The sequence below is a fragment of the Oncorhynchus tshawytscha genome, linkage group LG24 (assembly GCF_018296145.1).
Source record: "Oncorhynchus tshawytscha isolate Ot180627B linkage group LG24, Otsh_v2.0, whole genome shotgun sequence".
Lineage (NCBI taxonomy): Eukaryota > Metazoa > Chordata > Actinopteri > Salmoniformes > Salmonidae > Oncorhynchus > Oncorhynchus tshawytscha.
In genome coordinates this window covers 12,570,711-12,586,246 of record NC_056452.1, presented here as the reverse complement: position 1 = coordinate 12,586,246, position 15,536 = coordinate 12,570,711, and the positions used below count along the sequence as shown (strand labels likewise).

Here is a 15,536-nt window from a genome sequence, read left to right as displayed (position 1 = left end):
CTGTCGGTGCCATCTTACTGCCAGGTTTCCTCCAGACATGCCGCTTGGCATCCAGGCCAAAGAGTTCAATCATGATTTTATCAGACCAGAGAATCTTGTTTCTGATGGTCTGTGAGTCCTCCGGTGCCTTTTGGCAAACTCCAAGCGGGCTGTCATGTGCCTTTTACCGAAGAGTGGCTTCCGTATGGACACTACCATAAAGGCCTGATTGGTGGAGGGCTGCAGAGATAGTTGTCCTTCTGGAAGGTTCTCCCATCTCCACAGAGTAACTCTGTCAGAGTGACCCTCGGGTTCTTGGTCACCTCCCCGAACAAGGCCCTTCTCCCCTGATTGCTCAGTTTGGCCAGCTCAAAGAAGAGTCTTGTTGGTTCCACACTTCTTACATTTAAGAATGATGGAGGCCACTGTGTTCTTGGGGACCTTCAATGCTGCAGAATTGTTTTGTATCCATCCCCAGATCAGTGTCTCAACACAATTTTGTCTTGGAGCACTACAGACAATTTTTCAACCTCGTGGCTTGGTTTTTGCTCTGACATGCACTGTCAACTGTGGGACCTTATATACAAATCATGTCCAATCAATTGAATTTAACACAGGTGGACTCAAATGAAGTTGTAGAAACATCTCAAGGATGATGGAAACAGGATTCACCTGAGCTCAATTTCAAGTCTCATAACAGTGGATCTGAAGTTATTTCTGTTTTTCATTTTTAATAAATGTGTACAAATTTGCTGAAATTTCGAACCACCTGTTTTCACTTTGTCATAATGGGGTATTGAGTGTAGAGTGCTGAGGATTCTTTCTTTTTTTTAATCAATTTTATAATAAGGCTGTAATGTAACAAAATGTGTAAAAAGTCAAGGGGTCTGAATACTTTCCAAAGGCACTGTAAATGAGACAATATTTTCATGTTGAACACCTTTTAGTTTTCTCATTAAATGCTTTCAATATTTGCATATGAATTTCTACAATTTATAGTTGGTTTTATGTTTCTAATTAATTGAAATTTGGAGCTATTGGAATTTGAACAATGTCCCATATGCATTGTGTAATTTACCGTTGGTCCCTAACTAGCCCCATAGGGCTATCCAAAGTAAACCCAAATTTATCACATGCATTACAATCGGGTCACGTGCAGCTGCACTCCAAATTGAAACAAACCCAACCTTCATTTACGTTGTGATGCAGTCACAACCATCAGTCTCACAAAACAACGTTTTGGACAAGACTGACTATATGACCAAAATTAACCTATTTACACGGTACACTTTGTGGTCAATTTTGACAGTAGAATAAATGTTTCAGACTCATCGATGCCACAAAGGCTGTTCTCTAAATGAGAAGTTGTTTTTTAGGGGCAGTTGCTCTTTAAAGTTACTGTATACTGACACAACCAGGGCAATTGTAAACAGTTGAAGTTTCCGCATAACAGCGCAACACCACTCCAAACATGACAGATAAGAAGCTACATAGTCCCTAGGCTATATCAACATAAAAGACATGAGCCATAAAATGTACCTTTAGAAATTGAATAAGTTATAAGACCTCGATGATTCATTTCGTTAGTTCTACCAGCTAATGTGAGATTTTTAGATGACATAACATTTGAGGAAACATATCTTAAGGGCCTATGTATTGGACTTGCTTGTGGCTGAAACAACCGAATCCACTAATTTGATGTATATATAGTGTATATGTTTCAGTCAGAAAAACGTTATCTCATCCCTTCGGTCTCAGCTAGCTAGCCAGCCAGTAGCTAACCAAGCTAGCTACAGAAACGAAACGCATCAAATACACTTGCTGGATATTAAAAAAAACGTATTCCTAATATCATGACTTATATCAACATCCGTAGCTTTCCCATTCACAATATACTGTTAAATAACTCTGACTGACACCCAATATCGTTAGGATGCTGAGCGCTAACACACCAGCTCATTAGCAGGAACATTCCTTATGCTAAGGAAGACTGGCTAATAAGCTACAAACAACCCTGCACAAACCTGTAGTGTTGCTAACTCTGCTGTTGCTGAAATTTCACTTTCTGTCTGTTCTGCCCTCTCCGTCTCATTCACTGCTGCCTCAACCTGCTTGTTTTTTTGGACACTCTTTCAGAAGTTCGGGAATATCTATATTTGCCCTGTGCTATGCCGTAGACTCTGAATGAGTGACAGGTGTTTTGCTGAGTGATGTCGTTGACATGGAACAGGTGCTGTGGGGTGGAGGAGGGGTACAGGGATGTGAGTAGTCCACTGAGTTGTGACATCTCGACCATTCACAGCAGGCACCGTGTCACTCCAGGGGCTACTTGCAATACCTGCTACTGCCTAGAGCAGTATATTGTATTGTTTATTTTTGTCAGAAATTTGTCAGTAAAAAAATTGTAATAATTAATTTGCAAAGTGCAAGTGATGTGTAGTTATGGAAACTCATATCAGACAGAAATTGTAAAAAATTATTTACCATCAAAAGGTTCGGGGCTTGATGAAAAACATCCGGGGCTGAAGCGCCAGAAGTCCAGGCTTAAATGACACCACTATTTCAGAAGTACCTAGAATTTATAAAGGCTATATCTCAATCAATTGTATTTTCCGGTGCTCCTATATTTTATGTTGTGCTCCGAAGTTGGGCACACCTGTGCTACTAATGAACATTTTTCATTTAGAGTCCTGGTAAACAGTAATAATACTCCGAGTGTGAAAGTGTATATGTGCTCAGTCTTGTTTTCTGCTGGTTGAGAGGGTGTATAGCCCTTTAAACCTGTCAAACTGCCATGAGGACACAGTGAGCGACTGTGTGGCACCTCTGCTCCTCCGTCCCGCTCCCTTATTGAGAATTTATTGCTTCCTGAATCCTGAAAATGGGAGTCGGAGCACAACACAATTCCAACCGTCCTTTTCCTCCCTCCCTCCCTGCCGCCCCCGGTGTCTGTTTCCACTCCTCTAAATCTCTCCTCTATCTAGCTTTATTTCAAGCCATTCGTCTTGGGCCCCCTAAGGACACATATAGTGACTTAACATTGTTGTAAAAGTCTCAGACCCTTATCCCAAATATATCTAAGTGACAACTAGAGGTTGTGGGTTTAAATCCATGTAATGAAATATAAGGACATGTTGTTCAACCATGGTCATCTGTAGTGTGACTTGTTTTAAGATGTGTGCATGAGAGATGACAACTATATAACTATACAACCATGTAACTTTACTATATAGATGGTGGATGAGGCAACCATGAAGAGATAAATAAATAAAATCCATAACATTCAAATGTGCTTTTCAGCCTTTTTATATCACAGACCACATACAAACACTTTCCTCCATAAGTTGTTTTTTGTTTCTAGAATTTCTTATATACATAATAACATTCACATTGGTATTAACACAAAATTACGCTCACATAGAAACAATTGACAATATCAGCAAGCATGGCAGTTTTCGGCTATTTGTGTACATACCGCTCCAGCACATCAACTTAATTTGGTGTTAACTGCTCCCTTCATCCATTTAGTACACATAAGACAACATAACTTGACTAGCCATCATGGCCATGGATATGAATTTTTTGTTCCTTTTGCATGCTAGTCTAGAGATGCTTACTGCTAACCCCAAAGCTGTTTGAAAGCGTATCACGCAAATACATTTAATACTGCTGTAAGAATTCATTATTGATATTTGGACTAAATTGTATTTTCGTTTTTTAATTTCACCCCCTTTTTCGATCTTGGGATAGATCAAGGGTCTGTAGTGAAGCCTCTAGTGCTGTGATGCAGTGCCTTAGACTGCTGCGCCACTCGGGAGGCCGGACTAAATTGTTTTTGAAGTTTTCACGGCTCAACATGGCTATCAACATTTCGGACGTATGCTTGTGAAAGTTAGGTAGCTACTGGATGCAACTGCTTCTGCCAACTTTGAGACATATCCCAATGGACATTCATTGAGGGGAATATTGCTGTTGTCAGCAGTTGCAGTCCCACAAACTTGAAACATTTCCAGCCAAACTCCCATAGTCCGCCACAATGGTTATGGTTCTAATGGAATTTCCGCCATTAATATTTCACATCGTGAATTTGACAGTAACGTTTTGATAGCTGTGTAATTTCCAGGTTTTATGACTCATTTTCCGGGTTTTATGACTCATAATGGGGTACTCAATAAACACAATTATTTAACTTTGAACAATGACATAAATCTGGGCCAGTAGACCTTATAGCATCTCATTATCTGTTTTGGTAGTATTTTGCAGCTTGTTTTTTTGCAGACAGCTTTTCTCTTAGGCTTACAGTTACAAAATAGGTATGAATAGCTACGAAATGGCTGTAACGGGCAACACTGTTGTAACGTAATTATGGTAAACTCGAAATAAGGGGTTTTCAAATATTAAAATCAATGTTTCTCAGACAGCATATTAAAAGGTAACAAAAGTTTTCAACCAAACTGAGATATCACAATGAAGTCTTGAAGTAAACTGTATTATAAATCTGCAGAAAATATTTAAACAGGGTTCAAAAAGGCAGAATTGCCTTGTGTGTACTTCGAAAAAATTATAATCTCAGAGTTGGCTATTGTCGTAAAAGCACGTTCATCACTAGTTTGCAGAGTTTATCGTGCTTTGAACCTGCTGTGCAAGCTTTAGCCTAGCGCTAACATGCGCTAGCCCAAGCCTAGCATTAATATGTGCTAGCCTAGCGTTAACATGTGCTAACCCTAGCGTAGCACTATCATGCGCTAGCAATATCTGTACATTTATTACGTTCTGATCACTCCTCTTCTACGCTACATATAGTCAGGTTTTCATTTGGTTTTCATTGCTTGCAGCATCAGATTTTCCAGATCATTCCCTTTCCCTTATTAGTGCAAATTACGATTTTTTTGTTTAAATCCTTGAATAAAGAAAGACCCACCCTAATCTCCAATAAATAATTGCAACACTGAGAATAGTCCCCCATTGTTTCTTTCAACTATAAAATTGTGAGAAAATCTTGGACACAAAAGGATAGATTTCCCCCAGTTTTCTGAAACAAAACATTGATGGAAAATGAGTGTCCATTTTGAAGACCACCATAGAAAAACAACAGCCTTGTACTTGAACACTGGGATAACAATTATGTGACTTCCAAACAGATGGTAACTTCACCACAGAATTTTCCACATATTTCCCTGAGTTTAAAAGACACAAATTCACACTCAATAGCTCTGAATCCATTCCTGACAAATTTCTGCTTGTTCTTACGGAAAGCTCTTATGAGAATTCTGAATAAGCATTTTTGGAAAATGTGTCCTGTGCCGAATGCTTTAATCTCATCTCGTCCACAGTGTCCTTCATATTTTAACAGGACTGTATATTGCACTGGGAATGGTGCTACAAATGTCCATGCCCAACTCCTCAGTCTTTGGGGGAAGACTGCATCCAACGGGACCTTCATGGCAGGGTCGGCCCACAGCTGCATCATCGGATAGGCTTCCATCTTCCTCACCTTTCACTCTGAGGTATGGCAAACCAAATGACAGGCAAGGGGGGGCTGATCGAGTTAGGGCTTGCCTCACAGGACAGCCTCATTCAGGGGAGTAGTCAGGTGGGATTTGGGGTGGCTCGGGTCAGTCCACAGCCATTTCACAGGGTAGCTGCTGGGCCAACTTGGCCTGAGCGTAGGCCTGGAGGAAGTCCTTGTAGCGGGGGGCGCAGCCCAACCATGCCTCGCCGAAGTGGACGCGGCCAGTGAAGAGGAAGCTGCCTACCCCAGGCCGGACACCGCACTGCAGCAGGGTCCGGATCTCGCCCGTGCGGGTCAAACGGCCGGTCCCGGTAAACAGGGTGTATTTCTGGCGGAACACTCGGGTGGCGCTGACTTTGATTACAGCCGCCCGTAGCTCACTGTCCTCGTCCACTGCCTTGATGTTACCACGCACCACTGTGGGTAGAAGAGACAAACTGGTTAGTCAAAAGCTCTATTGACCCAATTGGTTTGTAGCAGTTGTTACAAATACGACAATCATAGTTCAACTAAATGTGGACTAAGATGGTGGATGGTTAACATCTGTTGAATGGATGTAATGTTCTTCAATACTTGTTGTTCCCATTCTAAAAACACAATATTGGTAATCAATGGGAAAATATCTGCCACGCTTTAGCTGCCAAAAAACAGCTGAAGTACTAAACAAGTAACTAGAATCCTAACCCACCAGAGGCTAACATTAGAGTCAGTGAAATTGGTATGGAGATCTGCCTGGGACAGTTCTGTAATCCCCCTGACTTTATGTTGCCAAAGGGCTGCCACTAAGCCTGATTACGGCTCAATTAGAGCCATGCGGATTAGTCCACTGCACTGTCTAGGGTGGGGGGAGATTATTCCACTACAGTGCCTTGAGGAGTGGGGGTTTAGGGGAACTTCAGGGAACTAGAGGCTAAAGTAATGCTGTTTCACCTTTGACCTCTGCATAAATTAAGTAGTTCAGAGGGGGGAGGTTTATATTTACACCAACCTCAGACCTGTGTTACCCCTACTTTCATCTAATTCAACACAACCGATTTGTAGTTCCTCAATCCTGACACAAAATCATTATCTTTTTTTCTCTGCAACTGAATGGCTTTTCTTGCCATGTTGTATTGAATCTACATGAAATGGAGGACGAAATTCAGTAAGACACCAAACTGTTCCTGGTCTGACCTGTTGTTTTATTGTTATACGGCAGCCCAGACAACAAAACAGGAGGTTGTAAAAGAGGAGAACTCACCAAAGTCACTGGTGCAGACGGCCATAAGGAGCTCTGTGTTGTTACAGGGTCTGCAGGCACCTGGGAAGAGAGGGGGAGGAAGAAGGGGAAGAAAAAAAGAGAGGGTCAATTGGAGAACTCCACTAATCAAACAAACACTAATTACATCCTCATTCAAATTCTGTTTACTCCCTCGTGATGTTGTAAACCACATAATAACCTAAAAAAAATAAACAAGTTATAATATTTAAAAGCTTTATATTACAAACGCGTTGAGCTCTAACCTATCCTGTTACACACTTGAAAGGAGACTTAAAGGAGGGTGGAGACGATCTTACAACAAAGATCAAATGCTCTGGAGGCGTGATGCGAATAGAACAAATCAGTGTAAGGACATACACACACACAGACCAACTGCAGTGTTCTTTCAGACAGTTGCTACTTTTACGATTTGGAGAGGAAGGCCAGTGAAACTCCAATGGCCCCAGACGTTTTTAAAGCCAAATGAAATTAAACAGCCCACCTACCTCCCACCCCCCACTTCCCCCCTAGACCCTGCTAGGGTGTCTGCACCCACACCTCATCAAAGCCAACCAGACAAGGGCAAGAGAGGAGGGTGGAAAACTTCAAAAGATTTAAATGGGCTAAGCTACACTTCTACACTTTTTCAGAAGGCACTTACTTCTTTTCTAGGAGTTGTGGCGGCTTCAATCACAGCTGTTTATCACTTTAAAAGAGGAAACTAAAATACAGCAAATCCTCCTCTGTTTCATACAAGGACCCAGTCCACAGATGGCCACAGAAAAGGAACGCATAGCGAAACAAAAACACCAAACTGTGGCTGCATTGAAATGACTGCACTGAAAAAAAGAAAACACCCTGGCATTTTTTAAAGTTCCAAGAAGTTCACCACCACCCCTCCTAGCTGCCCCCTCCACACATTCCCCTTCTTAGTGAAAAAGTCTGATAAATGAGATTCCTTCCTTCTCCCTGGCCATAGAGCAAACCTCCCCCCATGCCCAGCCAGTGTGTGTGTACGTGTGTGTGTGTAGACTCTTGAGCGGAGAGGGGGTGTATTCTTAGAGCCAAGCCTCCCTACAGAGGGGCAGCTCAACAAATGAGGGTAGCATCTCAGCTGAGGCCTCCCTGTCGTCAAGGCAACGGCAGTAATCCCAGAACACTCATGTGAAGGCTCCAATGAAAGGAGCTCCGGGCTCTGGAGAGAAGGCCTCACATACTGGGCTTTTGTCCCGCTAACCCTCCTCCCTCTCTTTCTTTCTCTGCCTCTCTCCACTCCCTTTCAAATCTGAACCTGGCGACAGGGTCTGTAGGCCTATGTGTCCAGGGAAACTAGAGGACACTTCCCCCACTCTACTCTGCCTGGACACAGAGAAAACTGAAAATTAACCCCCAAAAAGGTCTGTTTGTGCTTAAGAGCGAGGAAACATATTTAGGGGTGGGGGTTGCCAGAATACAATTTAATATGATTCCATGCTAAAATAATTACTGGAAGCATGTGGGTGAGAAGAGAATTTAGTTATAGAATCTGAGCTAAAACCAATTCTAAAAGTTGTTTGTTAGGCCCATCAACCCTCAGGAAGCATATTCACAAACAAATTCAACACTGTCTTCCTTGCTTTGTGTTAAGAGAAATATTTTATGTGTATCTATTTGAGCCCAAATGTGACCCTTCCAGAACCCAGACTGACCTAGCATGGCTGCCTCCCTCCTCGTTCCAACTCACCTTCATTACTGATGATGGGGTTCGAGTCGAGTGACAGGCGTGCCGTCCAATCACCTCGCAGCTCATAGCGGAACGATGCAATGCGGCGGCTGATGTCCTGGTGAGGCGTGGCCTGGAGGAAGAGGGCTACCTTCTCGCCGGGCAAGCGGCTGAAGCAGCGCACCCGGGGTGGGGGAGACGTTTCCAGACGGTCCCCTACCAGGAGCTCCAGGACCCCGTCTCTCTCCAAGTAGAGCTGGGCCCCGTGGAAGTGCTCCGAGGGCTTGACGCAGGCCGTGATCAGGCCTGAGCTGCTGCCCCCCGGCCCCACTGCCGCAGAAGTCAACCTGGGGGACAGGGTGAGGCGAAGCGCCCCCTTAGGGTAGAGCCAGTCCAGAGCACCCTCCGAGCAGTGGAGAGAGATCTGCTCCACACTGCCTGGCTGCTGGGACAGACCACTGTGGGATGGAAAGAGGGAGAGAGAGAAAAGGGAGACCAAGTTATATAATTGGACTTCCTCGCCTATAACCTCCAAGCTAGACAGACTCGTCTTCAGAAGTTGTCCTCTTGGCTAAAATTAGAGTCACCAGCGTGTCACTTTCTAGGATGTGGTGCAATTTTTATAAACCAATGATGTATATAAACCCTGGATGACTAACAGGGGGCGCTGTATTGAGTCCACCGCATAGCCATCTTGGTACTCTTCATTGTAACAAAAAAAAATCTGGAAGCTATATAAATGCATTTATTGGTGTCTACATTTGTTTTTGACACATTTTTATATTCCAGACACTGTAATGCACACTTTTAAATTATATTATATGAGCTAAACATAAATTAAAAATCACATTTATTTCTTATTTTAGTGATGTTACTGTCCCCACTGGCCACAAAAAAAATGTTGTCCTTGATAACTGAAATGCTGTAGAATTCCATTCATTCCTATGGAGGACTGCTCCAAATGGGGAGTGCCAATATCGCTGCCAGGTGGCTTCAAAGCCTCGTCAATGTCCAAATCTATCATCATCAATCCAGGGTTTATATACATCATTGGTCGAAACCCATTACGGAAATTGCACTGAACATTGCAGGATGTGTGGTTTGGGTATAGGCTTTAGATGTGGGCAACTTTGAGAGGGACTGAGGGAAAGCTTGAAAAATAATAAATAAACAAATAATTCTGGCTAAAATGGATGAGAACAGATGAACCTTTTCAGCTGGAGATTTTCATTGCAGTGCGTTTCACTCATTTTAAGTGCATCCTTTGAAAACGATTAAAACATGCTTTCAAAATACACATTGAACTGAGGTATCCATTTGCATTCAAAAAGAAGTAGCGCTACCTATTGGTCACCAAATGCGGCCGTCAGTGCCATTTAAAAATGTGTCTGACTTTACATAGTGTAGGTCATTTCATCTATAAAACATGGCCTAGAATTTGGTTTTATAAAATTAATATTAAATCATCCTTTTCCAAAAAACGACAAGTAATTTCCCCTGTGCACACATAAAACCGTTATAATAACGGCATAACTCTCTCCTCTCTCTTGCTCACTCTGCAAGACTGCAACCCAAGGCGCAATACTTTGTGGCAAGACACTGGAAACATTTAATTGCGCCCAAAACCTGTATCGACTTGTTTCAACTAAGGTAGAACCTGAACAAAACGTTATTTTGCACCTAGCTATATAAAACAATGTGAATGGTTCTCCATAAAACAAATGAAACTTGAATAAACCGTTATAAAAGTTATACTTGCCTCCCTCGCCAGCTGCATTGGTCTTCGGAATAACTGGACACAGCGCTATCAAAAATGGGTAGTAGCAGGATCCAAACTTTGTAAATCCAAGAAATAGCCATTTCCTTCGGTAGGTGTTACGACTTGGATTTTTTTTTTAAAGTTAATGTTCCAAAGATGCCGTCCCTTCAACCTTTACGCATGGGAATCTCCACTATTCCTATCTACTCGAATTGTATTTTGCTTTTCTCGACAACCTCCATAGCGTGGTAGCCTCCTTTTCTTGATGAAAAGATAAGATACTTTCAGTTACACTTTTAAACGGACTGTCCCTACTTTTACTCTGCCTCCCTGATGGTAGTGCGTAAAGAGAAGAGTCGTCTGAAGTTTTTGCCCGTGAGCACAAGTTGGTCGACCAATCAGAGTTGGAGAGGAGAAACTTTAAACCACTCATACGATAGAAGGGGAGGGGGTGTGAGCTATTGCCCGTAACATAAGAAGAATGATCTATCAGTATGCAAGAACAAGCCTTGTTGGTAATAGATAGGCGGCAATTTACCATTGTGTCAAACAAGCATGTACAAAGAAGAAGAAGAAATGAGTTGCATGGGCACAAATATGAACCTCCTTTGTTGAAGTGTGAAGGCACTGTCCTCATATTTCCTCTCTCATATTATGAGCAAACACAGGGTTAAAGTGAAATTCTTCACTTGAAAGTTCTTGACAATAGGCCTACATGTATTGGAGCCCTTCCTCCTCAAAAGTAGACAAAAAACCTGGTTCAGTGGAAAATATGAGTGATTCCACCATGTACAAAAAGGCGTTTAGATAATAATGACCACTATGAAATATAATAGCGTTTCTCTGAGCTTTGCTGCTTGAACCCCTAAAATGTGCAGGTTAGAAGCAGAACCAAGACGAACAGAAAATTCTACCTTGAGACAGGAAAGTATGAACAGAGAATATTTATTTATTGTGATAATGCTAACCAAGGAAAGCTCTAACTCCTTGGTTAGTTTCATTGGTTACTCATTGCTAACCTGTGAGGCCCACTGGTCACAAACTGGTTAAATCAACGTTCTTACAATGGAATTTGTCAACATATTGTGACGTGGAATCTATGCGGAAAAAATATTGGATTTTTAAAAAGTCATCAAAACTGTTGTTTTGAGGGTGAAATTTCAACCAGAGGATTATGTGTCACATCTGCTCCTGCCATGCCCTCTAGTGCTCATCCTGTGTCTCCTTGGCCTGCCACCACTCCCCCAGTGCTCTCTCCCTCTCCCTCTCTCTCTCTGTGTGTGTGTGTGATTGTGTGGGCAGAGACAGGTGTGCTGGAGTCAGAACAGATCCCCATCAGCTGCAACCTGTTCCATAATCAAGACCTCTACACATACTCAGTCCTGCCTCTTCCACGCTGCTAGATCGTAATCTCTGCTCAGTCAGCCCATGTTTCTAGCCCTTTGTTGCTGTTTTCCCTTGCCTGCTGCTGTTTTCCTCTCCGCTACAGTTCTGCCCGCTCTAACTCTGGTCCCTGTCTCCAGCCTCCGCACCTGGTTTCCGGCAACCCGCCCGAGCTTCCCCAGGCCTGCACTCAATATTACCCCCGTGTTTCAATAAATACCTTGATAACCTTATCCCAGTCTCCTAGTCTGAGTCTGCTCTTGGGTTTACCTGTTCCGCTCCACGTGACAGTACGATCTGGCCAAAGACATGAACCCAGCAGACTCAGATCCTCTCCACCAAACCCTCGCCGGCCAAGGCACCCTGCTCGAGCAACATGACCAAGCCCTGAAAACCCTTCTGTAGCACATCAATGAGTTTTCACGAAGCCTGTCTGACCTACAGGGCCGAACCTTCGCCCAGAGCTCGCAACCAGCCCCTAGTTCGCCTCATCTGCACCGTGAGCCGTTTGTTCCGGCCCCTGAGCGTTACGATGGCAACTTCAGAGCTTGCAGAGCCTTTTTGTTACACTGTTCGCTGTTATACGAGCAACAGCCCTACGCTTATGCTCACGAATGGGTCAAGATTTCCTTCCTGAATGACTGCCTCAGTGGAGCAGTGCTTTCTTGGGCCACAGCTGTGTGGGAGAAACAGTCCCCTGGCTGCTCCTCCTACTCCAGCTTCACGGAGGAGATGAGGCGAGTCTTCGACCATCCTGTCTGCGGTAAGGATGCCGCCAAGCGACTCCTGTCCCTCCGTCAAGGCTCCCATAGTGTCGCTGAGATGGCGATCGAGTTTCGCACCCTCGCCGATGAGAGCGGCTAGTATGAGGATGCCCTTCAGTGAGCATTCCAGAACGCTCTCACCGAGACCATCAAGGATGAGTTGGTGTCCAGGGATGAGCCTGATGGACTCGAGGAACTCATCTCTCTTGCCATCCGCATCGACAACCGTCTTCGTGAGCATCGGAGAGAGAGGGCAGGACCCGAACCCACACGGCTCGACCGGGCCCGTCTGTATCCTGAGGAGAGGCAGCGGCGAATCAGCACTAGGAGCTGCCTATACTGTGGCCAGGTTGGTCACTTTGTTAAAGCTACTCCTGCCCCTCCCTCAGCAGTTGTGGGGGATATACTGTTGAGTCAAAGCACCGGTCCATCTTCCCCCAGACCCTTTCTAGGTGGCACTCTTGTATGGCAAAGTCGGCCTTTTTCTGTACCTGCCCTCATCGACTCGGGTGCCGACGAGAGGTGTTGTTACCCAGTTGGGTCTGGACACTGTTCCACTCGATTCACCCCTTGATGCCAATGCTCTCAATGGACAGCTCCTCGCCCGTATCAGTGAGAGAACCGTGCTGGTCATCCTGCATCTCTCTGGGAATCACCAGGAAAGGATCAGTCTCCACATAATCGACTGCCCTCGCTCTCCTCTGGTTCTTGGCCATCCTTGGTTAAAGCTGTACAGCCCAGAGATCGACTGGAAGGGTAACCACTTGGAGTACGTTTTGTCACTATAATTGTCTATATTCTGCCCTTACCCCTGCCTTGTCTGTGCCTCAGTCCATTCCAGAACCCCCCAGACCTGTCATCAGTTCCTCCAGAGTATCACGATCTAGTTCCTGTGTTCAGCAAGCACCACACCTGGTCTCTGCCGCCTCATTGGCCGTACAACTGCGCTAACCTCCAGCCTGAAACTCCTCTCCTCTGTAGCTAGTTGTATAACCCCTCTCGCCCCATACAAGAGTTCTATGGACCTCACTTTGTGCAGGCGGGCAGTTTGGAACTCGGTAGTGAGTGTTGTAATCGAGGGCAGATGATTTTGTGCTACATGTTTCAACACTCGGCGGCCCTGTTCTGTGAGCTTGTGTGGCCTACCACTTCGCCGCTAAGCCGTTGTTGTTCCTAGACGTTTCCACTTCACAATAACAGCAATTACAGTTGACCGGGGCACCTCTAGCAGGGCAGAAATTTGACGAACAGACTTGTTGGAAAGGTGGCATCCTTTGACGGTGCCACGTTGAAAGTCACTGAGCTCTTCAGTACAGGACATTCTACTGCCAATGTTTGTCTATGGAGATTGCATGGCTGTGTGCTCAATTGTATACACCTGTCAGCAACAGGTGTGGCTGTTGCTGTCGAAGTCATTCCAAAGGTTTAGCAGAGTAAATTAAATGTAACAATTCTTTATCAATCATATATCATCAATTATGCTATTTAGGCATATATAGCATTTGGGAAGTCATCAACAGCTATTGTTTAAATGATTCCGCTTTGGATTCAGCTAAAAATAGACCATACATATAGGCCTAGGGTTTCAAGCTTTGGTTGATTTCAAATGGTATCTACAAGTTAATAAAACATACACTGTGTGTTGGATTCACGTCTCCATCTAAACCAAAAATCGAAGTTAAAGAATAGGAATAAATCAACTCAAACAGTATTTAAAGTGCATTTAAAGTTTGGTTTGTAATAGAGACATGAATCCAACATATCAAACATGAATTTGTAGACAAACTTGAATTAAAGCCAGTGGCACAGATGGAACTATCCAAGCAGAAGATAGATACAGTGTTGATGTTGATATTTGGTTGTGTTATTAGAGTCATCACAGTGTATAAATCAATCAAAAATCAGACATTGGTTGTGCTGTTAGACGGTTGAAAGCATAGTGAAAACACATTGGAAATTCAACAAACTTTAGGCTGTCTCTTTGAGTTGGTGAAAACAGGTTGCAATCTCATTGATCAATCTATCAACCAAATATTACCCAATTCTCTTGAAATTACGTGGTGTGCCCAGTGGGGGTGTCCCCGCTGGGTGCTGTGCTCTCTGCCCCCACCCTGCTGAGGTTCTCTTTCATGTGGTGTTATTATAACCTAATCAAATATTCTTTTGTACTGGTACCCTCATCCATTTCCCTGGACTGAAACAGTGACTTTGAATGTATGTGTGTGTGCGCATGCGTTTCTGAGTGTGTGTGATCAAAGGCAGGGCAAGGCCTTCTGATCGAGTTATGACAAGGCCTCAGATGAGACACAAAGGCACATGTGCAGAAATCCAGCTGCTCCATTGTCTCCATCGGGACCGAGTTTTGTTCGCCCCCAGGGTATTTCAAAGGACCAGCATCTCAAAGACACAGAGGCAGGGGGTAATAGAGTCAAAGACAATATGAATATATTTGGCTAAACTTAGTTATGGGCATTATTGCTATGACTATGCATCAGTGTGCACATAAACCTATGAATAGATACATATGTACAGTACACGTGTATCCCTAAAAACAATGATACACACACTTACAATGACCTTAGAGGTGCCCTCCCTGGGACACTGCTATCTCAAACTTGTGGGCTTGCTTGGATTGCATTTTTGCAGTGAGTTCCAGCGTAAACATGCAGTTCAGCACACAGTACAGTTTCACGGAACAGAGAAAATGCTTTTGTCAATTAGGGGGTAGTCAGCCGTGGGTGTGATTGTTCAAGCATTACTTCCCAAGCTTCAAACAGTGAACCAGATTTTCTGTGTTGTAGAGTTAGCCATCTTCTCGTATGAGTCCGTGTTCACATTATTCTCACTGGCTTGTGAATGCAGTATCTTTAAACACTGTCCTCGTGCTAGAATGAGTCCTTGCATGTGTATGTTATACAGTGTGTGTATTTATTTGGTATGTTTATGCTTCTCTGTGTGTGTGCATGCATGCTTGTGTTTGCTGGGAGGGGGGCCTGGCACTGTAGTGTTACCCGACGTTTAAGGAGACCTGACTCTGGAGCAGGTCTCTCTCTCTCTCTCTCTCTCTCTCTCTCTCTCTCTCTCTCTCTCTCTCTCTCTCTCTCTCTCTCTCTCTCTCTCTCTCTCTCTCTCTCTCTCTCTCTCTCTCTCTCTCTCTCTCTCTCTCTCTCTCTCTCTCTCTCTCTCTCTCTCTCTCT

General features: G+C 43.9%; 1 protein-coding gene across 1 annotated transcript; it reads right to left on the bottom strand.

Moving 5' to 3' along the window:
- Window positions 1–3,269: 3,269 nt before the first annotated feature.
- Window positions 3,270–10,552, bottom strand: LOC112223715 (meteorin). Its single transcript, XM_024386869.2, has 4 exons — window positions 10,193–10,552; window positions 8,455–8,891; window positions 6,732–6,791; window positions 3,270–5,908 (listed from the first exon to the last, which is right to left on the bottom strand). Exons 1-4 carry the CDS (start codon window positions 10,291–10,293, stop codon window positions 5,595–5,597), a joined length of 912 nt encoding a protein of 303 aa, XP_024242637.1. The 5' UTR covers window positions 10,294–10,552; the 3' UTR covers window positions 3,270–5,594.
- Window positions 10,553–15,536: the final 4,984 nt, after the last annotated feature.

What these genes read in the sequence shown, in the direction of transcription:
- LOC112223715 (XM_024386869.2), bottom strand. Translation starts at nt 10,293, where the DNA reads ATGGCTATTTCTTGGATTTACAAAGTTTGGATCCTGCTACTACCCATT. An exon ending in CAATGCAGCTGGCGAGGGAG is followed by an intron (nt 8,892 to 10,192) that starts GCAAGTATAACT and finishes TCCATCCCACAG; the next exon opens with TGGTCTGTCCCAGCAGCCAG. An exon ending in CGTCTGCACCAGTGACTTTG is followed by an intron (nt 5,909 to 6,731) that starts GTGAGTTCTCCT and finishes TTCTACCCACAG; the next exon opens with TGGTGCGTGGTAACATCAAG.